Source organism: Danio rerio, chromosome 1 (assembly GCF_052040795.2).
Source record: "Danio rerio strain M-AB ecotype USA chromosome 1, GRCz13ab, whole genome shotgun sequence".
Taxonomy (NCBI): domain Eukaryota; kingdom Metazoa; phylum Chordata; class Actinopteri; order Cypriniformes; family Danionidae; genus Danio; species Danio rerio.
In genome coordinates, this window is record NC_141021.1 from 43,601,181 (window position 1) to 43,627,188 (window position 26,008).

Consider the following 26,008-nt stretch of genomic DNA (forward strand, 5'->3'; position numbering starts at 1 on the left):
TGTAATAGGACTTCTATGTTAAGTTGCTTTGACACAATCTACATTGTAAAAGCGCTTACATAAAAATTAATTGAGCTGAATAATGCAATTAACAATCGTAAATAAATAGAAAACACAAAATTCACAAAAAACTAAAATTGTAAGTTTACATACCTCTCTCTAACTGCTTGTATAACTGTATAACTCTCTAACTGCTTGTTAACGCAAATTTCTAATCAGCCAATCACATGGCAGGCATGCAATGCATTTAGGCATATAGACATGGTCAAGACGATCTGCTGCAGTTCAAATCGAGCTTCAGAATGGGGAGGAATGGGGAATTAAGTAACTTTGAATTTGGCATGGTTGTTGGTGTCAGACGGGCTGGCCTGAGTATTTCAGAAACTGCTGATCTACTGGAATATTCATGCACAACAATTTCTAGGGCAGGGATGTCAAACTCAATTCCTGGAGGGCCGCAGCCCTGCACAGTTTAGTTCCAACCCTAATTAAACACACCTGTTCAATCTAATTGAGTCCTTCAGGCTTGTTTGAAACCACCAGGTAAGTGTTTTGAAGCAGGGTTGGAACTAAACTGTGCAGGGCTGCGCCCCTCCAGGAATTGAGTTCGACATCTCTGCTCTAGGGTTTACAGAGAATGGTGCCAAAAAGAGAAAATATCCAGTGAACGGCAGTTTTGATGCCAGAGGTCAGAGAGGAGTGGCCAGACTGATAGGAGCTGAAAGAAAGGCAGCATTAACTCAAATAACTACTCATTACAACCGAGGTATGTAGAAGAGCATCTCTAAAAGCACATGTCGAACCTCGAGGCAGATGGGCAACAGCAGCAGAAGACCACATCAGGCGCCACCCCTGTTAGCTAAGAACAGGAAACTGAGACAACAATTTGCACAGACTCACTAAAATTAGTAAAAATTTTGTCTGGTCTGATGAGTCTCCATTTCTTCTCAGACATTCGGATGGTAGGGTCAGAATTTGGCATCAACAACATGAAAGCATGGATCCTTCCAGCCTTGAATTAACAGTTCAGGCTGGTGGTGGTGGTGTAATGGTGTAAGGGATATTTTCTTGGCAGACTTTGGGCTGATTAGTACTAATTGAGCATCGTGTTAACACCACAGCCTACTTGAGTATTGTTGCTGACCATGTCCATCCCTTTATGACCACATACCCATTTTCTGATGGCTACTTCCAACAGGATAATGCGCCATGTCATAAAGCGTGAATCATCTCAGACTGGTTTCTTAAACATGACAATGGGTTCACTGTACTCAAATGGCCTCTACAGTCACCACATCTCAATCCAATAGAGCACCTTTGGAATGTGGTGAAACAGGAGATTCGCATCACAGATATGCAGTCAACAAATCTGCAGCAACTGCGTGATGATATCATGTCAATATGGACCAAAATCTCTGAGGAATATTTCCAATACCTTGCTGAATCTATGCCACAAAGGATTAAGGCAGCTCTGAAAATCCAAAAGAGGTCCAACCCAGGACTAGTAATGTGTACATGATAAAGTGGCAAGTGAGTGTAATACACAGTCTACTAGAGAAAGTTATTTGTACGCCAGTTATAAAATAATTGTACTCAAACAAACCATCGACCTCTACATATTTATTCTCCAATAAAATTCTCTAAATTCCCACATCAGCATTACCCCTAAACAAATATGTCACAGTTTATGATCAAAGAAGGCCTAATAATAACACGACACAGTTAAACAGAAGGACAACCGCAAAAAATACTGTAGGAGAACTGTCCGCCAGACAGTCAAACGGAGAGACAGACTGATAGAGGGATCATTTTCATAGGCTAAAGTTTAGAGGCTGATTGTGCGGATGACAAGAGTGGCATAATCAAATGGTCTCCTGTGTTGCCTAGAAACGCAGAGAACTCTGTGTGTTCAGCCTCATCATTATGACACAACAAGTGCTAACACACACACGGACACACACACACACACAAGCAAATATGCCAACACAAGTGACTACATGCACATGAGGTCCAGAGGAGTACGTACAGCAGCTGTGCACATGTGTCACCCTTTAAAGGCATAGGTTAACCAAAGAGGAAAACTCTGTCATCAGTTGCTAACGTCATTCATTACAGACTTTTTTACAGACTATTTATTTCTTCAGTGCAACACAAAACATGCTTTTTCTACAGTTCTTTAATGTGTCTTACAAGAAAGACAATCATATAGGTTTGGAGCATACATCAAAACATTTATTTAATGTTCACCAACACTGATTACCAACATTCTTCAAAATGCCTTCTTTTGCAGAAGGAAGTACGTCAAACAGGTTTGGAATGACTTGAAAGAGAGTAAACTGTGATTTTTCAATGAAATGAATCATTTGTGCAATGTCACTCAATCACACATACTCAAAAAATTATTTTCAAGGCAACTATGGGAAAATATTACGATCACAAACACACACACACACACACACTCAAATGACTCGCATACAAAATAATGAAACCTCACAGAATCAGGAGAAAACAAACTGAGCTTACAGTTCGCAAAAGTCATAGGGGCTATTATTTTTTCAGTCGAGTTACCAAAATCTATCTACAATGTGCCAGACGGATTATCTAGATAGCCTGCCGGGCAAAGTGTAGATTTTGGTAGCCCGACTGAAAAAACAATAACTTTGGGCTACTAGAATTTGCGATAGCCCAATTATAAAACAAATGCTTCATCATTTACTAACCTTTAAGTGGTTCCAAATCTGTTTGAATTTCTGTTGTCTGTTGAACACACACACAATGATATTGTGAAACCAAAAGCCCTTGACTTTAGAACAAAAAAAATGTATGGAAGTCAACAACTGCTGCATTTCAACATTCATTCATTCATTCATTCATTCATCTTCTTTTCAGCTTAGTCCCTTTATTAATCCAGGATCGCCACAGTGGAATGAACTGCCAACTTATCCAGCATATGTTTTTACACAGCGGATGCCCTTCCAGCCGCCACCCATCTCTGGGAAACATCCATACACACTCATACACTACGGACAATTTAGCCTACCCAATTCACCAGTACCGCGTGTCTTTGGACTTTGGGGGAAACCGGAGCACCCTAAGGAAACCCACGTGAATGCAGGGAGAACTGCTTTTCAACATTCTTCAAATATCTTTTTTGTTCAACAGAAAGACAGACACTCAATCATGTCTGAAACAAGAATGAAGGCAATTATGAAAAAAGATAACTTCTATAAAAACACATCCACCCAGAGATCAAACTATAAATCCATGAATTAAACCTAGTTTCAGGAGGAGACATGAATGTTTTTAATCGTTTTACACTGTAAAAAAGGCATTTATATTGTAATAAATGTATTATAGTAACTATTTTAATGTTAGTTTAAAATACAACTTATTCTTAAAGTATAAAAACAAAAATACAGCTGAATTTTACTAGTTAATGACCCTAAACATGTAAAAATAAAATGATTGCAGCTTGTAATCAGATAAAAACTATGATTTTATGAGGCACTATAATGCACCTATTTTACCCCTTTTACAAGATTTAAGATAAGCCTTTTATGTCTCCAGAAGGTGTCTCTAAAATTTCAGCTCAAAACCCTCATCAGGTTATTTATTATCTTTCGATCATTAGAACTTTCTGCTTTGTACACAATGTAACTGTTTTTGTTGCCTGTGCCTTTAATGCTGGTTCTCCCCTCCCACCGTTCCCACGTACCTGTCAGAGTATGCCTTAATCTCAGTGTTAATGTAAGATAAACAGCACAGTGACAGACATGAAGCAGATCTCACATAATGTGTGTGAGAAATGCTACAGTAAGAACTTTACCAATGATCATTTGATGTATTTGTTGTTTTGATTACATAATGTTGTTACAAAGTTCATGCACGCACACACAGCAGACACACACACAGCAGACACGCACACACAGCGCACATTTAACTTTACCCTGTTTTGCAAATGTGACAAGACACATGTTAATATCCACTTCTGTGTGGATATCTGTTATTTTAATTTACAAAATTAACTGGATTTAGCTTTCACAATTCGGGATTGAAGCGTCTTCTTTTATAATTGTCCTGAAATGCGGCTGTGGTAATTAAGATGGAAAAATTCCTGTAATTTATTAAAAGCTTGCACTGCATTAATAACGATTTAAGCTTGTAAAACTCATTCTTCATCACATTTGATGATGATTGATGATCACAGAGCGCTGAACAGATCTTTTAATCCTGGTTGCTTTGCACATGTTTTGTCTTGTTGATATGATTATACGTGTTACTACAAAGACATGGTTATAAGCGGCTGTCAATTAATCTGGTGGGTTGGGAAAAAGCACTCCTACATCACTTTGCTGTGGGCCGCAAAATAGGGGGGATTTGGATGTTATTTTAACATCAGGAGATTAAAAAACGAGAGACTTATTGTCTCTATATCACCTCAATATGAATGTGGACACTATAGTGGACACTCAGTACTTGGAAACACCCATACACCCTTACACACACACACACACACACACACACACACACACACACAAACACACAAAAACACACACAAACACACACACAAACACACACAAACACACACACACACACACACACACACACACACAAACAAACACAAACAAACACAAACAAACAAACACACACACACACACACACACACACACACACACTACAGCCAATTTAGTTTAATCAGTTCACCTATACCGCATGTCTTAACTGCATGTATAACACAAGCACCCCAAGGAAACCCAAGCCAACTTAGGGAGAACATGCAAACTCCACACAGAAGAGCCAACTGACCCAGCCGAGACGAACCAGCAAACTTCTTTCTGCGAGGCGACAGTGCTAACCACTGAGCCACAGTGTCGTCCCTCTTAAAATGCACTCTAAACAATAAATGATTATTTGAAGCACCCACGATATCAGTATTATTTTTAGTAAAAAAAATTGTTATTTAAGGTCTTGGGTGTTTCTTTAAGCATTTCACTGCATATTGTACTGTGCATGTGACTAATAAAATTAGAATTTATTCATTTTTTGATTATCACCACATGTCTAGACCTGGGTGTGTTGGATACTACACCCCTATTGGGTGTCATTAAACATCCCATCACACAGGAATTGGGGAAGTCAAACATGACTGACTACCATTTAATCACTTCAGATTTTTCCACAGCAATAGAGTCACATTGTGTACTAACTTAAAGAAACATTGCGAAACTAAACTAAATGTTAGGATGAGAAGCGTAAAAAGCTGCTGAAACTGGTTTTGGAGAACAACCCAACAGGCTGACCCTTTTTGTGTGCACTTCTTGGGAGATGATTTCAAGGAAGTTGATTTTTATTTATATACTTCAAAAGACTAATGAAGAGACAGAGAGGGAAAAAATAGAGGCTCATATGACCATACTGACATCAGCACAGCCTAAAGCTCATTTTTACATCACCGAAGAGTGAATGGTACATTAAAGTACCACACTTTGCTCTTTATTATTATTATTTTGTATTGTTACACATCATATTTGTACATATTGATTTATTGACTCTATTAGTGTCCTATTTGTACTTTACTCTTGCTTTTGTTTCTTTTTCTCTTGCTAAGGTGCAGTTGTGTCAGGCTGTGGGGTTGAGATAACATCATGGATTCCTGCAGGGATGTACTGTGCGCTATACAGACCTCTTAGACTTATCAGGGAGGAGCTCTGAGAAGCTTTCTTTCCTGTTTACTTCATCCGTGAAGAGCGGATGACAAACCATACCAAGAAATGTCACTGTAAAAACATCATCTATCTGTTTATCTGTTTCATTCTCATTGCAAAACCATCTCTCTCTCCCTCTGTAAAACTACATGGTCGAATTCAGATCTCCCAGTAAGATTACAACCCAGTCACAGCATAGACGTGCTCGCATAATCAAAACCGTAAACATATCACATCTTTACGACAAAACAATGCTGCACAAGGGTGGTTAAGTGTACTTTTGGATTCAGATGAAAGTTTGGCTTTTGACATCATGATTTCTCTGTACTGCTCTCCTCAAGTCGAGACATGACTTCTGAGGAATTGTCCATGCGTAACTCTCAGTTGAAATGCAGAACATTTCTTACATAAGCTGTGAGAAAACAATATGTAGAAAATCAGAAATGGTACTGGCAATTTTCTGCCAATGAATTCATATTAGCATATTTCATGTTGATATTTATATATTGATCAAATAAAATAAAATATATTATAGTACACTAAAATAAAATATACTTTTTCAAATATTACCTAAGTGATAATTAAAAAAACAAGGAAGTTTTCACAGTGTTTCCTATAATATTTTTTCTTCTGGAAAACATTTTTAAGCAGTTTTTAAAACTATTTTAGAGTCAGAATTATTAGCCCCCCCTGTTTATTTTCTTCCCCAATTTCTGTTTAACGGCAAGACGATTTCTTCAACACATTTCTAAACATATTAGTTTTAATAACTCATTTCTAATAACTGCTTTATTGGATCTTTGCCATGATGACAGTAAATAATATTTGACAGGATATTTTTCAAGACACTTATATACAGCTTAAAGTGACATTTAAAGGCTTAACTGGGTTAATTAAGTTAATTAGACAGGACAGAGTAATTAGGCAGGTTATTTTATAACAATAGTTTGTTCTGTAGACTATCGAAAAAAAAAATATATATAGCCTAAAGGGAGTTATAATTTTGACCTTAAAATGTTTTAAAAAAATTAAAACCTGCTTTTATCCAAGGCGAAATAAACAGATAAGACTTTATCTAGAAGAAAAAATATTATCAGACATACTGTGAACATTTTCTTGGTCTGTTAAACATAATTTGGTAAATATTTAAAAAAGAAAAACAATACAAAGGAGGGCTAATAATTTTGACTTCTGACTTTTTTCTGAAAACTGTATATTTTTGACCACTACATTAAATATCTTAATTTGCATAGTTAGTCTTAAAGTTATAATAGTTAAATAAAGCATATTAAGCTAAATAGTATCTCACAAAATAACTAGAAAAATATTATGCAATTTCACAAAATAAATTAGTTATTAGAAAATGTTAAGTAAACTATTGTTTAAAAGTTATGTTGAGAAAAAAAAATTCTCTATGTTAAGCAAAAAAAAAAAAAAAAGAATTACAATTTCTCAGGTGAGCTAATAATTTTGACTTCAACTATTTACACACAGACAGACCCCAAGGGATGCTCAAGCACTGGTCATGTATTTAATTATAATTAATGTTAGCCTTTTTAAATAAGATAAAGTTTTACACGATAAGAAAAAGGCAAAATGTGTTTTTTAAGTAGCAAAAATGTCATGCTCAGGACACCACCTTCACTTTAATTGGGGCAAGGAAAAACCCCGCACATACTACTCAGCATAATTGAGTACTCCTCATTTTGAAAATGAATATTAAAATAGGCAATGTATTTTGATGCATTTAAGCAAAACAGATTTATTAAACAGATACACTTATTAAAATGATATTTCAGTCACCAAACATATTTAGAAACTGAAAGAAAATACTATTAAATTCAAGCTAAATATCGCAAAAATAATTTTACAACATACAAAATTTAAACTAAATTTTTCTTTTTTTTTTCTTTTTTTGATTTTTCTTTTTTTTATGTATTTAACATTTTTCTATAACATATAAATTTTGGTGTTCTAGTTTTTGGACTGCTATCATAAATTATCTTCTTAGATAAGCTCCAGATTTGGCTTCTGTACTGACTAATCTAATGTATATGGACAAAAACAATACTGCATAGCTTTCTTTTAATGATATGAATTAAAAAAGGATAGATTTGTGAGGGGTGTACTCAAATATGTTTAAATATACTCAAATATACACTGTATGCCATTAATAAGTCATTTAGTGGTTTATATAACAAAAACATATATTTTAGGCCATATTCAGAACAGGTATCATTTTAATGACATATCAAAGACAATTTCAAAATTAAAGTCTAACCCCAAAATACTAATTGTAAATGTTTATGCTTTACTTTCATTTAAACCATTAAGTTTTGCCCATTTGTCAGCAAGAGGTCTTTAATAAATAAAATTACGAAAAAATTTAGTATGGTCGCATTTTGTTTTATATAATTCAGTCAGTACAGGTAAGAATACTCAACTATTTCTGTTACACTGAATGACAGTGAAACCTATATTTTGATTTGTATCTTCACAAATGTTCGCAAGAGATATTTGACCTGCATTTAATATGCTTTCCATGTATGTAATAAAAACACATTTGTTAGCAGACTAGTTCATCATTTTAACTATAAACAATAAAAAAATTATAGATAAAAATGGACATAACTTTAATATATATATATATATATATATATATATATATATATATATATATATATATATATATATATATATATATATATATATTAATTGAAACCAAATCATGTTTGTGTAATGCAAATTATAAAATAAAAAAATTAACATAAAATAATAAATAAAGCCATCACATTTGCCAACTTTTAACATGCATGCCAACTTTAAACCATTAACATGTATTTATTCATAAATGAAAATGTCCTATCCAAATGGACGAAGGAAATAAATCCTCACACTGCAACAGGGTATTCAACCGGTATTTGACACAAACACAGCGGAACAGCGCCGCCTGTTGGTGAGCACGAGACTGACCTATATGACCCGATGCGGATGCCAAGCAGACAAGAGTTTAAACTACTAAATTATTTTTTTCAGGCTGAAAAAATTCACTCGACTTCTGCTCATCAATTGGTATTTTATTTATATATTTAATAACAAACGTAGTCCTTTGTTTTAAATACAACAAGCCATCGTTAATGAAGCTAATTTATCAGCCTTGTTAGGATTGACTGTACACTATTAAAACTCGTGCAGCCATGATACCTCACACCTCTTCATCGGTCATGGCCGCTGCCACCTGTGTGAGACACACGTGGCAGGGTTGCCATGTCAACAGCGCTCACCTAGAATGCTCCCAGATTAATATGCAGGCCAAGAGATACTGGATCACCTTTGCGACTACATTTCAACCCTAATTAAACAACATTTAGAGTGATTATGCGTGCTGTTTTTTACTACCTAATTAACCAAGAGCATACATGGAATTATCTCATTTTAAATATTAAGATAGATAAAAATGTGATTGAATACTACAGCAACAAATACCAACACTTCTCCTATATAAAAATATTTTAAACATAAAAATAGATGCTGCTGTCAACATTATCTGGTGCTTGAATGAAATGAACTGAATGACCAATCCCTGAAGAAATGAAGCCAGACCACTGATGTCTTACTGTATTTAGCAGACCTTGAAGCCATTGTCAAAGCACAGATGATGCATATAACAGCTATATTACTATTCTGGGAAATCCAATCAGTGTTGTCTGTTTTGCTGCTTTGGGCCTGTGGACATTTTTGGCTCCTGTGGAGTGGTTCTGGCTTAACTCATTTCCTACAAACGCGAAGGAGTTTCTAATCTAAAAAGGCAGACATGTGGTCAATTGTACATGCAGCCTGGCAGAAATAAATAGATATTAACACTTGTTTTTCATTTTGATTGAATAAAGTCCATACAATAGTCTTCTATGTGAATAAATTTCACACTTAGGTCATTTCAAAATTAATATTATGTTTAGAACAGAGATTTGGCTAATGAATATTTTTTGTAGGTTAACAGGCCTTGGTCCTTCTTTCTTTTCATTGTCTTAGAAGGGGGCATTTCAATATTCCATTTAATCTGGTTTGGGACAGCATAAATTGATGATGACAGGCTTTCCTATATTTGTTGAACTATTTCTGAACGTATCCTGCTTAGATTAGTTTTAGTGGTTTGACATCTACTGGCCAAATTCAATACTTGAATAAACAGAGTGAATATGAGGGAGCAGAGCAAGCACTCTCAGTCATCTGAACTGAAAATTTTCCACTGGGAGAATGATACCAACTCAGCTTTGTACCTCAATCTTCTCATCTCAGGGTCAGTTTTAGCACGTTCCCTCCAAGCATGAAGAAGCAGTGAAAGCTGCAAATGGGAATGAGGTATTTTCAGCCTAGGTACGTATGTCACCTACCTGACAGAATTCTTTTTGACAGAGAGGTGTTTGTGCATTGATGGTGCAAAACTATTGCAGATTAAACTATAACAGAATAAAATACAAGAGCAAAGTTGGAGTGAAACTTTGCAATTTGTTTTTTTTTAGAGAAAGTCTGGTGGAAAGGTACATTTGGTGCGTTTAAAAACAGCAGGGTAAAGGATCAGGTTATGCCTGTTAATAAGAAAAAGACGACAACGTGGTCTATATTCCAGGCACATTTGTTTCCCAGCAAGCATTTTTTGTTTTTAAAAGAGGTCTAAGAGATGTTTAAGAATAGGCCAAAACTAATCTAGTCATTCAATAAACACAAATTAATAACTACACATATAAAGTCTACTTGACAACTAGTCTAATTTTGGGTTATTCTTAGATGTCTATTAGATTTTCACTGACAGCCCATGTTTAGCCTTGTTTTAGCCAAGCTGGCTACGTTTAGACGTCTATTAGACATCTATAAAACACAAAACTGTTAGCTGGGTTTTGCTTGCAAGGACATTTTAAGCAAACAACAAAGATTTGAACAACACACTCGCTAGCTGATTAACAAGTTTTCTGCAATGGGATCACATTTAAAATCAGTACCCACTCATTCTACCTAATCCCTAAGAATCAGTGTTGTAAAAACAAATGCATTTTAATTTGCAGTTAAGAATGAAAAAGGCTAACAGATAATCCCAGTAATTATTAATAATAACAGTAATCCCAAACTAATTGTTCTCAAATCTTGCAATGGTGACTTGATTGCTTCTCTTACCTTTTTTTCTGAATCTTTAGCTCTTCTGACATTGTTCGATTGTTGTGAATGCTCTCGTAGGTTCTTCTCCCCAAACAGCTTCTTAGCCCACTCATCCTTCTGTGCATGAAGCCGGTGAGGCTGTGAGGCGATTTCGCCTGCAGCACGGTACCGGTCAGCTGGAATCTTGCTCATCGGTGGTGGCAGGGTGCTACAGTTAGCACTGGACCATCCGTCTGTGGACTCTGCATAAGACTCCTGATCACTGCTGTGTCCCTGACGCCAATCCCTCAGGACGTGAACTGGCAGCCAGCGCTGGCCTGATGCCCCTGCCGCTTTCTTGCCATGAGCAGAATAGTGTGAGCGCGAAGGAAGGCCTGACACATCCAACCGTGAGGAGGAGTTTAGATGCCTGCCAGAAAGCAGAGGTGGGTCTCCATGGGAATGTGGATGGGGCTGAGGGTGCTCCACAAACTGCTCATGCCGAAATCCGTTACGATGTGAGATCGGTGGTGGAGGAGGTGGTGGCGGAAGACCTCCTATGGCACCCTGGCAACGAGATCCCATAGGGTTTTCCCAAGGTCCTGTAGGAACATGTCGACTAGGATTTGCACCCAAGTCCACCAAGAGGACTCGGTTGTTCTTTTCCTCTGGCAAGAAGTTCCCAATGCCGCTGTCACTGTTGCTGCTTGTGCTGTTGTTCTGCTGAGCATCTAAGTCACCATCAAGGAAAGCTCGAGCTCGCATACCCTCTATGGATTCTCCCATGTCACGATACAGAACAGACACAAACTGTAGAAGTGGCTGAGAAGTCGGTGGGAACTCCAAGCAGCCACCAGTATCTGGGTCTGGAGTGCAGTCAAAGCCAAAGCGTCGGGCAATACCCTGGTGGATTTTATGATGACAGAGTTCCGGGTCTACAATGAAGACATGACAAGATGTCCGTAAGCCTTGCTCCTCCTCACCATGCCTATACATGCGGTGGTCATTTGTTGCTTGCATGGTGACAAGGCCAAAAAAGCGGCGGTCGTCTGGACACACAGCACTGAAGGCTAACTTCTCAGCGGGGTAAGTTGCTAGAACAGCACCTCGGTCATTGCATAGTTGCACACAATCATGCATGACTTTAAGCAAAACCAACGAGTGCACTTTTTGTTCGGCACGTAGACGTCGCATACAGCCACGGATTGCCTGCAGGCTGTCACTTTCTAAATTGGCACTTGTTGAAGCTAATTCAATAGATCCCAAGTAACCCACAATCATCCCAACATTGAGTATTCCTGCAGAGTCTGCAGTTTGCAACAGGGCAAATTCATCTTGCGGTTCAAACATATCAACAAACACAGAGTCGTCATTGAGCACTTTGGCCATCTCTTCCTCAGTGAGCAAGTTGGGATCACTTTTTTGGGTGTTGACGCTCACATAAGGGAATTCTGGCTCTGAGACAGCCCTTGGCTTGGAAGCAGAGGCACAAGCAACTGCTCTTTCTGAGCTGCTGGATGAGTGGCTTGAATTTTCAAAGATCATGTTGAAGATCCCACCAGACTGCATCTCTGCTACAACACGTTCTGCACGGTTTATGCCTAGTGTCTTTGAGTCCATCTTTGGCCTCAGCCAGTGGCTCTTGTGGTCATGGAACTCCAGTTCTTCATCACTTGAACACGAATCAACATGGCCGTTTTTATGACTGCCTTCGGCAATGACTAAGTGTAGGACACCTGTGCAGCGGCCAATCAGCTTAACAACATCCTCATGAGAAGCTTTGGACACATTAATGTCATTCACACTCAGGATCTGATCTCCAGAGCGAAGGCCCACATAATCAGCTGGACTACCCTTAAGGATGCAATTCAGAACACATGGAGACTGACCAGAGAGTGTGAAGCCATAGCCTGTTCTCCCCCTTGCAACCTCCACTCCTCTTATGCGAGCAGATGGCTGGGCATTTACACGCCTCCTGCCTTGTTCTGATTGCCTGAACATCCTTCTTTGGCTCCCTGTTTAGCTCTTTTTTGAAACAGGCTTCACAAATACAGAGATGGAGAGCTTAATGATATCATCCTTTCAGTTCCAGAGCTCCAGCCTAAGGAACTAACATGGTGAATGCTTGAATATTCACAGTACACCTTTACAAGAAAAAAGGAAGAAAGGTTTTGGATTAACTAATGCACAGACATATTAGCGACAAATTTAAACACAAAGAAAAATTCATGATCTAACACTTTCAGTACACGTTTACAAGAAAAAAGGAGAATAGTTTTGATTAACTAATCCACAGGCAAATAACTACAAATTTAAGCACAACCAAAATTCTATGATTTAATAATTTTAGTATTAGGACTGGGCGATAAAAACGATATCGGTATTTATTGACCGAACACTACTGTCAATATCGATAAAAGACTATTCGATATGTAGTTTTGTTATGAAGCGCCATAGTTTTATTTAAATGTGGCTTAAGGTTTAAGTTTGTAATTTCATTTCCAATGGAGGCGTGCAACTTGCATGACTCGTGTAGCGAAATGCACGTTGTGCAAGTATGCATTTTCCAGGCGTCCCTAGTTGAAAACATCTCAAATTTTTCGAATCCGTCAAGTGCACCGTGATTTATGCAAGTACAACTAACCAAATCCTCCAATCTGCTTCACAGTTTGTATGGAATATACACACTTCAGCAGTAATGGTAAATGTTAGACTAATTACCTCAGAAAAACACAGCACATCCAAACACTGCAGTGCTTTTTACTTTTCTCCATAAACCTGTCATCCTCTGAGAAAACGATTGATGGTCGCTTGGTTAAGAGAGACGCCAGAGGACCCCATTGTAATGGTCAAGGAAACCACATGCTCGTGCTTGCCACTTCAGGTCAGAATACCAACACATGTGAAAATGAGTGCCGTGGCTAGCAGCAGTGTGGGGATTGTAAATAAAAAAAGGATGTAAAGATGTCGTCAGAGTGACTTTTTGGTTTCTTTTTTTGTGCACCCCAGCCATTAGCACCCCAACTGAAAGAATTTTTGGCATGGGGTAATGTAGTCATTTAACTTCACAATTTGTAATGTTGCAATATGTATTTGAATAATATATAAAAGTTTATTTTGTTATAAAGAGATCAGATATTTAGTTTAAATATTTTTGCTTTTGACTATTAAAACTATTTGACTTAGTAATGTGGGTAAATTAAAATAAAGTTTTTAAATAGAAAAATCCTAACAGTTCCTAAACGAATTGGCAAAAAAATATTCAAATTATCGACAGCGAATGATAAACATGAGATAGTGATATCTTTTTTGCAATATCACCCAGCCCTATTTAGTAGTTTATTACACCTTATTGTATTACTTTAAATATAGTTTCATGCAAATAATATATGAAATCAATGTGACAACAGTGATTAGATTTCCAAATAATTCATGAAATAAAGAGCTTATCAAGTTTATAAGACCAGTTTTAGTAAAATGTATATAAAAATGTTTAGAAGCATGTAGCAAACTGAAATAACTGTAAAATGAATTTCCATCTTTTAATAAATGGCCCATAACTACTATTTTCACACAAAAACATTAATTTCCAAAAATCATGCATGACCACAATTAGATTTCAGTATTAGACATATTACTGTTGCTAAAGAGCTCACATATATACTGTCGAGTTAACTATAAAAGAAACAAAAATTATTTTGGTATCCAGAAAATACAGTTAGTTTAGGCCAGCTGTGGTCTGGTTAATAATTTTGTTACACACATATTGAGACGTTATGTTTCCCAATGTTTTTGACACCTGAATATCCTCTTTTGTCACTGACTACCATAACTTGGGTTAATTACAATGTGTGATAACATTACAACATATTGGCACCTGAGCAGATTAAACAACACGCGCTTTTGTGGACCATTAACGTGTCGTGCGATTTTAAAAGTTACTGAAGAGTGAGATAAGTTGGGTGGAGTAAGCATTTTATAGAAACGGACAGAATATATAAACTCACATATTTATCAGTGCTTGTCATCGATCATTTTTCCTTATTCTTCTCATACAGAAGCCAAGAAGACGAGAAGACTCATCCGCTCTTGCTACCCCTCCCGCCTTCTTTTTCCCTATTGTTGGAATGCCCACGCGTCAACGTGTGTAACCATGACAATTGAACTGTCAATAGCCATTTCCCCTCGTTCATTGGTTACCACAGCTGTCAGTCATCTTCACATCGACCCAAAAACCCAGTTTGACCGAGACACGACAACTAACCACAAAAAGTTATGCTACAGGTGTCAAAAACATCAAGAGCGAAAAAAACTAAAAGTAAAGTAAGATAACGTAAATATCCTCGCAGTCTTCACCGTACTCGTGAATTTAATATTTTATAACGGATGTGTCGAGCTGCTTCGGTATTGGTTTTCGCGAAGAACAGCTGGCCAGTGAGTAACTAACGGTATTAAATTATCGGCATCAGTCTCTAGATACTGACTGAAGTAACATATATTCACACAACACTTACTTATAAGATATATAACGACAACTTCATATAGATAAACATAATATCAAATAACAAAATCATTTAACGTTACCTATAGGCCGAAAGTTCTAATACCCGCAAAGGCACAAGAAATTCCCATGGCTACATTGCTAACATTAGCCGCCACTTCCCAAAAACTTTCCTGTGAGGAAGAAATAAGACATTTCGAGCATTACAATAGAGAAAATCTTAGATAGTTATAGATTGTTATGCGTTAAGTAGTTTGGTGCTCTTACTTGTGACGGATGTGTCCAAACGTGATGTGAAGTTTAATGACATGGTAACCTTAGTGCTGCATAAGGAGTAAACAAAAGGAGAGGGCAGCTGGTGTGTGGACAGCAGCAGCAGGAGGAGGAGGAATCTACATCTCAGGGAGGTTTTTCTTCTTAAAGGACAGCACCGGTATATAACTTTTCTTAACACGACAATGGATTTTGATATATAATTTATTTAATCCCCAAAATTTCATATAAAAATAGAATGATAAAGTAAAAGTACCAGCCAAGTTCACACTAGATACACCGTTTTAAGTAATTTAAAATGTCCTATTACTTTGAAGTGTAAAATAATATTTTAAGAAAGCAAAGACGTTTTTGTAATTAAGAAATATTAATGTTTCAATATATTTGTAATAAATAATATTATTGATTCTCTTTTATTTGCTAAATAGCTTTTTTAATGGATTTTTAATATTTACATTATATAGATTACTATAAATCTAATCAGGAATGTGGCATTCCTGGATCTGATATTTATTTATTACACAGTATGAAGATTGGAGCTGTCGCCTCACAGCAAGGTCACTGGTTAGAACCTCGGCTCAGTTGGCGTTTCTGTGTGGAGTTTGCATGTTCTCCCTGTGTTCGCGTGAATTTCCTCTGCATGCTCCCGTTTCTCCCACAGTCCAAAGACATGCGGTACAGGTGAACTGTATAGGCTAAATTGTCCGTAGTGTATGAGTGTGTGTGTGTGAATGTGTGTCTGAGTGTTTCCCAGAGATGGGTTGCGGCTGGAAGGGCATCCGCGGAGTAAAAACGTGCTGGATAAATTGGCGGTTCATTCCGCTGTGGCAACCCCGGATTAATAAAGGGAGTAAGTTGACAAGAAAATTAATGAATGAATGAAGATTGGAGAAACCATATTTTTATTATTAATATATATATATATATATATATATATATATATATATATATATATATATATATATATATATATATATATATATAGTCTTAAAATGGAATTGATTATTAAAGTCCTATTAAGCTTATATTACTGGTCAGACACTGTGTCTGCTGAGTCCACATAAATGTAATTATTCTATACTTACAAAAATTCTATACATATACAATACTAATGCTTGTACAAACAAAAATGGGCAATTAATTGTTTCATCACTAACAAACACAGACACACAATTCATTCATTCAATTTGCCCAAAGGAAGCATTTTTAAACTCCTAAATAAAATCCAATCTAAAAAAGAACAGACAAAAAGGACACATATATTTATACATGTAAATATATACATGTATAAAAAAAAGGAAAAATCACAATATTGCAGGGCTCTACAACACTCATCGAATCATTTGAAGACCAAATTATTAGCTATAATATTTAAGTTCTGACATGACAATCGATTTGGATTTGAATACATGATAAAACATCAAAACAAAAAACAATGCCTCTCCTCTCCTTTTCTTTTTTTTTTCTTTTTTAAATTGGCTATTCTATATACATACAGTGCTCAGCATACATTAGTACACCCCTTACAAATCTATCTTTTAAATTCATATTTTAATAGGAAACTATACAATATTGTATTTGTGCATATACATTAATCAGTACTGAAGCCAAATCTGGAGCTTATTTAAGAAAATAACCTACGATAACAAAAAAAAACTAGTACACCCAAATTTATATCTTCTACAAAAATATTAAACACAAGTTTAATAAAGAGGAAAAATCAAGAAAAAAAAAGAAAAAAAAGGAAAAATTTTGTAGGCTGTAATTTATTTTTGCAATATTTAGCTTGAATTTAATTGTACTATCTCTCAACTTCTAAATATGTTTTGGTGACCAAAATATTATTTTAATAAATATATCTGTTTAATAAATCTGTTTTGTTTAAATGAAACAAGATACATTCATTGAATCATTTTATTTTCGGCTTAGTCCCTTTATTAATCTGGGGTCGCTACAGAGAAATGAACAACCAACTTATCTAGCACATTTTTACGCAGCAGATGCCCTTCCAGCCGCAACCCATCACTGGGAAACAACCATTCACACACATTCACTACGGACAATTTAGCTTACCCAATTCACCTGTACCGCATGTCTTTGGACTTTGGACTCGCATGTCTTTGGACAGCACTACCTACTGCGCCACCGCATCACCCAACAAGAAACATTGTCTATATTAATATTCATTTTCAAAATGGAATGTACTCAGTTATTCTGAGCACTGTGTAAATATATAATAAAATGTCAAGTGGATCACTAGAGCCCTGCAATATGTGTTAAACAATAATAATAAATAATACAGTTATCAAATTGAATATTTTGCATATTTTATTAATTTCTATATTATAGTTTCTTCATGATTTATGACGTTAAAACAATCCATCAAAATAAATACATCAATTTCTTGTTTTTTTTACCAGCCATAGTTTGCAGAAGTGCGCTAAATAAATAACAATGGGAAAAAGATTCTTTTTCAAAACTAAAAAAAGGCTCCGGTGCTAGACCATCATGGCATCATACTGTGATACTTATGGGATATGCGCCTGCAATCCAGCGCTCTCAGAAAATACAAGTTGAAGTAAACACTAGTCCGAGAACAGGATCACATCTTTTGTAAAAGGGGAAACAGATAAATAGTGGATGATGCCCACCTGAGATGCATTAAACCAGTCAGATTCTCCACTCGTGTTCTCAAATGAATCTTCATAAGCAAACAATGTCAAGAAGAATATACGACACTGTCAGAAATAGGCACACTATTAACATTACAATTTTCTGCAGTACTTTCACATTTGGTCCAAATATATTGGTGGTCTCTGTGAAAGTCATTCCAACTGTATGTGACCCCAAGAGACGTCAACAAAGTTCTTCAAAGCCACTGTTAAATCATCGTTTCGAATGCTTCTATAATCTAGTGCATAATCTTTATGCGTGACCAATAATCATCTAATATTAATTTCAGAGAAGTAAAGGCTGAGCAGTGAAAATATCAAGTATCAATTACTATTTACATATTTCACTTCACTAAGACGAATCAGAGTAAACAGATATCTAATGGACATGACAAGCTAATCTTATCCTGGTATTGAACTAGCAAGCATGCCGTAAGTTGTGTGAATTTGCCAAATTCATCTGTCATTATTGGTAGTTACAATTATACGATGTCCATGTAGACTGAGTCGACTAACAATCACAAGCCACTCTGTTTCAAATGTTGTCGTGACATCACATAAAATACTGACAGCAGACTAAAGCATGCTAAAGTTTACATACATGACATATTCAGCTTGTCAGCTTGGATTATATTTACAGTGAACACTCTTGAGCTACCCGAGACAGAGAAGTGATTGTTTTTGTAGTCCATGTTTATCAAAAGTGAAAGAAAGGTTGGGTTACTGCGCAGCTTCGCTTGCAATGCCACCTCATGTCCACCGATAGATGTTGTCATGCACCACAGTTTATTCGTTTAATCACAAATATTATTTCTTTTACACAAATTGTACATTGATGTAAACACTCTATAGATTAAAATACATAATTCCAGTCATTACACTAGATCAATAGTCATATCTCACGTCCTGAGCTTTTAAAAGAAACCGAACAAAGAACTGAAGATGTGTTCCGAGGGGCACAGTATGAAGATTGGAGAAACCATCGATTAAAAACGTCTAACTGCTATGGCTATTTCAAACCCAGTCCATACAAAAGGACTTTAGAGATTCTGTTTTTGATTCTCCATCTTAAAAAAAAAAATTAAAACAACAAATATAGACAACTTAATTTTAAGAGGAAAAATAAACTTTGTTTCAGGTAATTCACCCTGCTTAGTACAGTAAGTCAAACGCATTTTACATTTAAATACACAAAAATTTAATCTTACCAATACTTTTCTGCATTAGAGGGGATTTACAAATTCAATTTACAATCCTTTTTCACTTCAAGTGTCAGCAAACGCAGAGCAAAGCAATGTGTCGCCCATGCAAAAGGAATGACTTCAAACTGAGGGTCCTGGAAGTGTAGACAGTAGGGCAGAAATGGCTGTTGTACTGATCTTAGCGAAATCGGATGACAAGTAACATGGAGTTACTCTATTTCTGAGGACTAAAGTATCTAATGCTGTATCTGCGGAAGTCCAAAAGCGCAGGACACTTTTAACTAGCGTCTGTATGATGTTTTTAAGAAATGTCAATATCTTCTTTAATCAGATTGGTTACAGCTGAAAATTCACTGCATTACATTTCTAAAGATGGAGACTCTGCAGTTTAGCCACAGTTTAACATTCTCTGCTACCACATGAAGAGAATTTATACACTTAAAACATCCATATAGACTGTGTGAATGACTTGGGACGCATGTCCACAGAAGCGTTTTTGTGCTGCAGAAACACGAGCGATGTTCTAAAAACGCCCATCGCTTCTCTGACTGTTGAAAGTTTTGAAAAACGATGAGCGTAAAACATACACTCATTGCATGCCTATCCTGTACTCAACTCAGCTCAGGAAAAACGCTTCAGTGGCCAGGTGCACATACTGTGATAGCAGTTGAATATTCTGAATGTAGTGCTGCTTTTCTTATATTTTTAATTACAGATAAATGATGTTCATTGGTGCGTTGTGGCCACAGACTAGTGAAAGTGCAGTTTTGCTTGGATTGGTCCCACTGTCTCTAATAACTATGAACTATTTGGAGCAATCTCGGAGAGTATCATAGCAACCGATTCCACTCTGTAAATCCAATCCAAAGTCTGTCATGCATCCTGGTGAGTGTATGTCTTCTGCTTGGGTGTTATATTACCTTCATTTTGATGCTTAATTTGCCATGGTGATCCTACTGATCTTTTTTTTTTTTTTTTTTGGTCTGTTCTATAGAGACGTGTCTTGGTGAATGCTCTGCAAACAGCACAGTAGTTGGTAATACGGACTACCAGGGGAAGCCACCATCTCAAAGACAGACTGGAAGGCCCTGCGGTCTAACTCCTCATCGATCTGATGTCGGTAGAAGTCCATAGCGACCAAGCAAAAGAGGCTAATGTCCACCGTGTCAGATTTCCCCATGCGGCTGATGACATGAGGCAGGCTACAGCGGAAGAAACAAGTTAAGGAAAACGTGGAGGAAGAGGAAATGGAAAAGCATGAAGTGTGCTGTTACCAGTGCAAGGTAGGGGTGTAACCGTAGATTAATTCATACATTTTTGGTGCAGGCTTTTTGGGTATCATATGCATGTTTAATGCTATTTCACACCTGTAGATTGACGGTTTTGTTCCGAAACAGAGAATAAAATTGTTACAATGTTGCACTTTGTTCTTGGTATGGTTCGCTTTCACTCTGCAAAGTTTCTAAAAGGACCAAAATAGCAAGTCACGTGCAAGTAAACTCTCTCACTTAGCTGTCATGCGTCCTTATTTAATCTGTGACAATAAACAATAAGACATTATAAGCAAAAAGCTGCGCTTTAATTTTGAACGGTGACACCCACAGGCATACACCAAATATAAATGTAGATTTTCTAATACATAGCCGTTGGCTAAAATTATGCATTACAGGCTTTATATTCTAGAGAGAAATAACAGATAAACCAAGACTGCAGTTGAGTTAATTTTTCTAATGGATAAACTGCTCTCATTAATAGTTCAGCATGCTTTCACTTTCATAATTGACATGAAACGCACATAAACTGGTATAAATGATGACATCCTGCCCTACTCATAATGCTCTCTTCATATAGCCGTATATGCCTATTACATAACCATAATACACTGAGATATTTCCTGGTTTATTAGTCCGTTGGATCGTATTGCTTTCTCACTACAATTGATCTTCTCCAGAGTTCGTTTCAATCGAGCCGAAACCACCCCATTCAGGCGATTGTTTTGGCGGGGATCCGAGCAGGATTGCTGGGTTCAAATATGCCAAACGAACTATGCTAACTGGGGAAACGCACCAGGTTCTGAAACTAAAGTCTAGGTGTGAAAGCACCCTAGGACACACCTCCTGTCCTAAAAGTGCAAAAAGCCTTGTTTTGTTAATTTTGATGCTTTACTTTAGAATCTTTTCAATTCTGTCAAATTTATTAGGGACAATCAAACAATAAATGCTGTTTTGACATGCTTTGATGTGGCATGTCAGATCGCTATATTGATGCCCGATTTACAAATGGCAGCAGAATGCAAGTCAATCATTTCTTCCTCACTACTAATTATAGAGTAAAAAGATGCACATCTCTCAATTTTTTTTACTCTATTAGCCTATTTGTTAATAAGGCTTTATTACTGTTATTGATGTCATAGTTATTAGATGTATAACTTTGAAGACATATGGAATAATGTGTAAAAAAAAAAAAAGTACAACTTCTATTTTATAATTAGATTTAAATGTAAAAACTGCCTTCTGAGCAATTTACCTGTTAGCATAAAACAGTTTGCAGAGTGTTAATTTTATTCAAATATAAAAGTAAATAATTGATTAATTTGGCCTTTGTTATTAATTCCCTTTATCATTATATTAATGTAAAAAATAATAGTGCAGCTACATCTATACTTTACAGCACAGGTGTCAAACTCAGTTCCAAAAGGGCCGCAGCTCTGCACAGTTTAGTTCCAACCCTAATTAAACACATCTGATCAAACTAATTGAGTCCTTCAGGCTTGTTTGAAACCTACAGGTAAGTGTGTTGGAGCAGGGTTGGAACTAAGCTGTGCAGGGCTTTAGCCCTTTTGGAACTGAGTTTGACACCCCTGCTTTACAGCATTAGCTGTAATAGGTCAAGAATTTAGTTTACAACTGAATTCATATAAAGACAATATCTTCAGTAAACCTTTGTTTAAAAAACAATGTTGTAATGTAATTTCAAAACAGATTTACACACTAAGGGGTGCATCAATCACAGCAATCAAAAGATAATTTGTTTAAGGATACAGGGCAGAGATCCACTGGCTGGTTGAGGCACTGACAAAGAAACAGGACAGGCTCCACATGGCCATGGCGACAGGCGTTCTCTGTGTGAAATTGGACAGTGAGAGCAGGACCCAATCCCGGACCATGGAGGACTGTCCAGTGGCATGAAGCGTCTGAAACACCTGTAGTAAGAAGTACAATTTCAGTATCCAGCAACTATTTTAGTTTTTATTAATAGTTGAATTTTTATTTATTTTGTTTTTTATTTTACTTTTAAAGTTTTAGTAATTCTAGTGGAGTTTTTTGTCATATTTTTTGTCACATTTATTCCAATTTATAGTTGGATTTTTATCGAGTTATAATTGAGGAATATTTCCTTGACAACTGCCTGAATACAATAATTATTTATTTATTTATTCACCAAACATTTATATTGTTTAAGCATTAACTTTGGCTACACTGACTTCTTGTAGCTCAACTAGTCATAGTTTGATTCCCAGGGAACTGATCAAATGTGTAATTTGTGCCTAAATCAAAAATCAGAATCAAAAAAATATGTAACTTGTATGCAGTGTTGTTTTGGATAAAAAATGCACACATATAAATGTAAAAATATCTGTGTAAGCAGTGCTTCATATATCACTACACTATGATAACAGACAACTGAACTGACCTTTTTATAGATTTCACTGATATTTGGCTAATATGACCAAACCTTTACAAACAAATTCATTTAAGATCACGGAGTGCATAAAGCATTACAAAAGACATCAGTGCCTAAAATATGGCACTTGCCTTGTAGACCACTGTAGCCATGAACTGTGGGTAAGGCTGCTGATTGGACAGGAACTCCCCAATGACTTTGTTCATAACATCCTGCAGTGGGAAAAAGTCATCCAGGAACTGAGGAAGGATCCTGGCCACAACACGTGCCTCACTCGGAAAACCTTTGCGAATCCTGGCGCAAGAAATTGCCACAGATTAGGCAGATATATTGTGATGAATCACTGGAACAAAAATATATGGTTAAACATACATACCTGTCAAACAGAACAGATACACGCTCCATTGCGACGATGACTGACTCGCTGTCAGGAGCTGTGGGGTCTGCATCAGCAGGACGTCCAGGACTTCCCTTCTCCTTTCCTGTAGTGTAAAATGAGGGCCATCATTAAGAGGAACAGTTTGGTTTCTTTACATTCCAAATAAGAAAAATCTCAGTTTTTTTACAAAATAATCAGAACATTAATATGCGTAAGTGATTAGTTCACTACCAGAATGAAAATGTCCTGATGATTTACTACCCACTTGACATCCAAAATGAATTCAATTTAGTCCTTGAAAATGATTTATGGTTTTTGAGGAAAACATAGAGCATCATTCACCATATAGTCGACTTTAGCGGTTTTCGGTGGTTTCAATTTGCAAATTGCAGTTTCAGTGCAGCTACAAAGGGCTCTAAACAATCTCAGAACTAGAATAGATCGTCTTTTACTTAAAAGCATAACAATCCATATACTTTATAACAAAAAAAGAACCTTATTCCTTAGCTGGGATAACTTAAAATACTTTTACTTACTTTAATTTTACTTTTAAATACTTTAATTTACTACCAGAACATTTCCACAGTATAGAGAAAACACTGGAAGAAAATCTATTTGTTTAGCAACTGAAGAAAGAAAGAAATGATTTTGGATGACTAGCAGGAGCGCAAATTTATCACATTTTTCTGGAAGTGAACTAATCACTTAAAACAACCTTAAACATAAAGCACTTTCTTAAAGGAACACTCCAGTTTTTCTTAAAATAGGCTTTTTTTTTTTTTTTTTTACAAATCCCGTAGATGAGTTTTACCATTTTGTGAATCCATTCAGTTGATTTCCGAGTCTGACAGGAGCACTTTTAGCTTAGCAGAAATCACTGAATCGGATTTGCCCATTAGCATCTCGCTCAAAAATGGCCGAAGAGTTTCAGAAGATTTCCTATTTAAAGCTTGACCTTTTGCAGTTACATAGTGTACTGAGACTGACAGAAAATTAAAAAGATGCTATTTTCCTATTGCTAGGAACTATACACAGATTTTAGGTGGTGGTGCAGGTGTACGGCTTAGTGCTGGGGACTTTTTTTCCAGGCACTGCGTAATTTTTATCATGCCTGCTGCAGCCAGTGTACAGCAGCATAGTTTCTTGAACATTATGCTGGAATGATAGTATTGTTCCTAGTCACATTAGCCTAGAAAGGTGCAACTTTTCATTTTCTATCAGTCTTAGTACACAACGTAACTACAGAAAAGTCACGCTTTAAACTGGAAATCCTTAAATAGATACTAATGGTCAAATGGCTAAGCTAATAGTGCTCTCACCAGACATCAGCTGAATGGATTGAAAAATGGCAAAACTCAGCTGTTTAACTCTAGAGAAGCTGTAAAAATACCTAATTATTATTATTATTTTTATTTTTTTGAAAGTGGAGCGTTGTTTTAAAGAACTCATTCTGCTGCTATGTGCTCTGTTAGTATGGTGAGTATCTATAAATTGAGCCTGCTCTTATGGCTGCTGCTGTTAGTAGGGTGGGTCAGTATTGAAGATGAAGCTGAAATGTGTCCTGCCTTCCTCTCCAGCCACACCTGTGTACATGCAGGTGAGCATGAGACCCAGGGCAGCCATGGCGCGGTGTGGACTGGGCATGTTCACGCGGTCAACGCTGAGTTTGACCAGTGTCTCTGCATCCATGCGTGAAAGCTGCTCAGACAGAAGCAGCCGCTCCAGACCTCGCAGGACGCAGTGGTAGATGATGGACGGTGTGGCCTCCTCGCTCGCGGACAGAATCATGCAGCACAGCTGGATATGCAGAGAAGGTAAAATAGAAGAGAGCGAAGGGTCAATGACAGAGTGTCAAAGATAAAGAAGAGAAAAAATTTGTAATCATTAGTTTAATGTTCAAGTCCTTCATTCTTAGAAATGTGTCTTTGGATTCATATCGCTTTGAAAATCTGTATTACATTCTTACCTCATGTCCAAACAGAGTTAAGAAAGCATAACGTTTTTTTTTTTTCATTTGTTAGACAGGATGCTAAATATGATGAAAATGTGTACACAGACAGTTGTGTACAGATATTTTACCTCTCTTGAAGGTCTTTTCTTTGACCAGAGTTTTGGCAATCTCATGCCAAGTGTTACAACTAGGGATACAGAATCTGAGCACTTTGAAATCCACAGATGATTGAGTCAATTCATTTTCCTGTGTAAATTGATATTCATCCAGTAATATTATTGACTGATATGAAAATGTCCATATGATTTATTTACAATACAGTTTATAAAGTAATACTTTCTGTCTTTTAGTAGATATATTATATGGGAGACTTGCTTTGTTTACCAAATAAGTGGATCCAATTGCATTTGCATTGTAACAATTTTATTCAAAGTTAAAACCATATTATTTTTTTGTTTCATATATGAAGTTTTTAGTTATGATGCTCTAAAAGTCAGTTATTTACAAA

At 36.4% G+C, this 26,008-nt stretch overlaps 2 protein-coding genes across 19 annotated transcripts in view; both read right to left on the reverse strand.

The window, feature by feature from the left end:
* Nucleotides 1-15,703, reverse strand: part of rgs12b (regulator of G protein signaling 12b) — an 86,620-nt gene extending 70,917 nt beyond the window's left edge. For 7 of the 10 annotated variants that reach the window (XR_015475569.1, XR_015475571.1, XR_015475570.1 and 4 more), the window contains exons 1-3: nucleotides 15,607-15,703; nucleotides 15,423-15,512; nucleotides 10,878-12,982 (exon numbers count right to left, since the gene is read on the reverse strand). Coding sequence is in view for 7 of the 10 variants with exons in the window: in XM_087235281.1 (XP_087091407.1) it covers nucleotides 10,878-12,839 (1,962 nt within the window). In the remaining 3 variants the exon portion in view is untranslated. 10 annotated transcript variants of the gene reach the window in all.
* Nucleotides 15,704-19,051: 3,348 nt separating this feature from the next.
* The window catches only part of htt (huntingtin), a 77,500-nt gene continuing 70,543 nt past the window's right edge, over nucleotides 19,052-26,008 (reverse strand). For 4 of the 9 annotated variants that reach the window (XM_087235149.1, XM_087235146.1, XM_087235147.1 and 1 more), the window contains 5 exons: nucleotides 25,133-25,346; nucleotides 23,547-23,652; nucleotides 23,302-23,464; nucleotides 22,528-22,688; nucleotides 19,052-20,688 (listed from right to left, as the gene is read on the reverse strand). In XM_087235149.1, coding sequence (XP_087091275.1) covers nucleotides 20,475-20,688; nucleotides 22,528-22,688; nucleotides 23,302-23,464; nucleotides 23,547-23,652; nucleotides 25,133-25,346 — 858 coding nt within the window. In that variant the 3' untranslated portion in view covers nucleotides 19,052-20,474. 9 annotated transcript variants of the gene reach the window in all.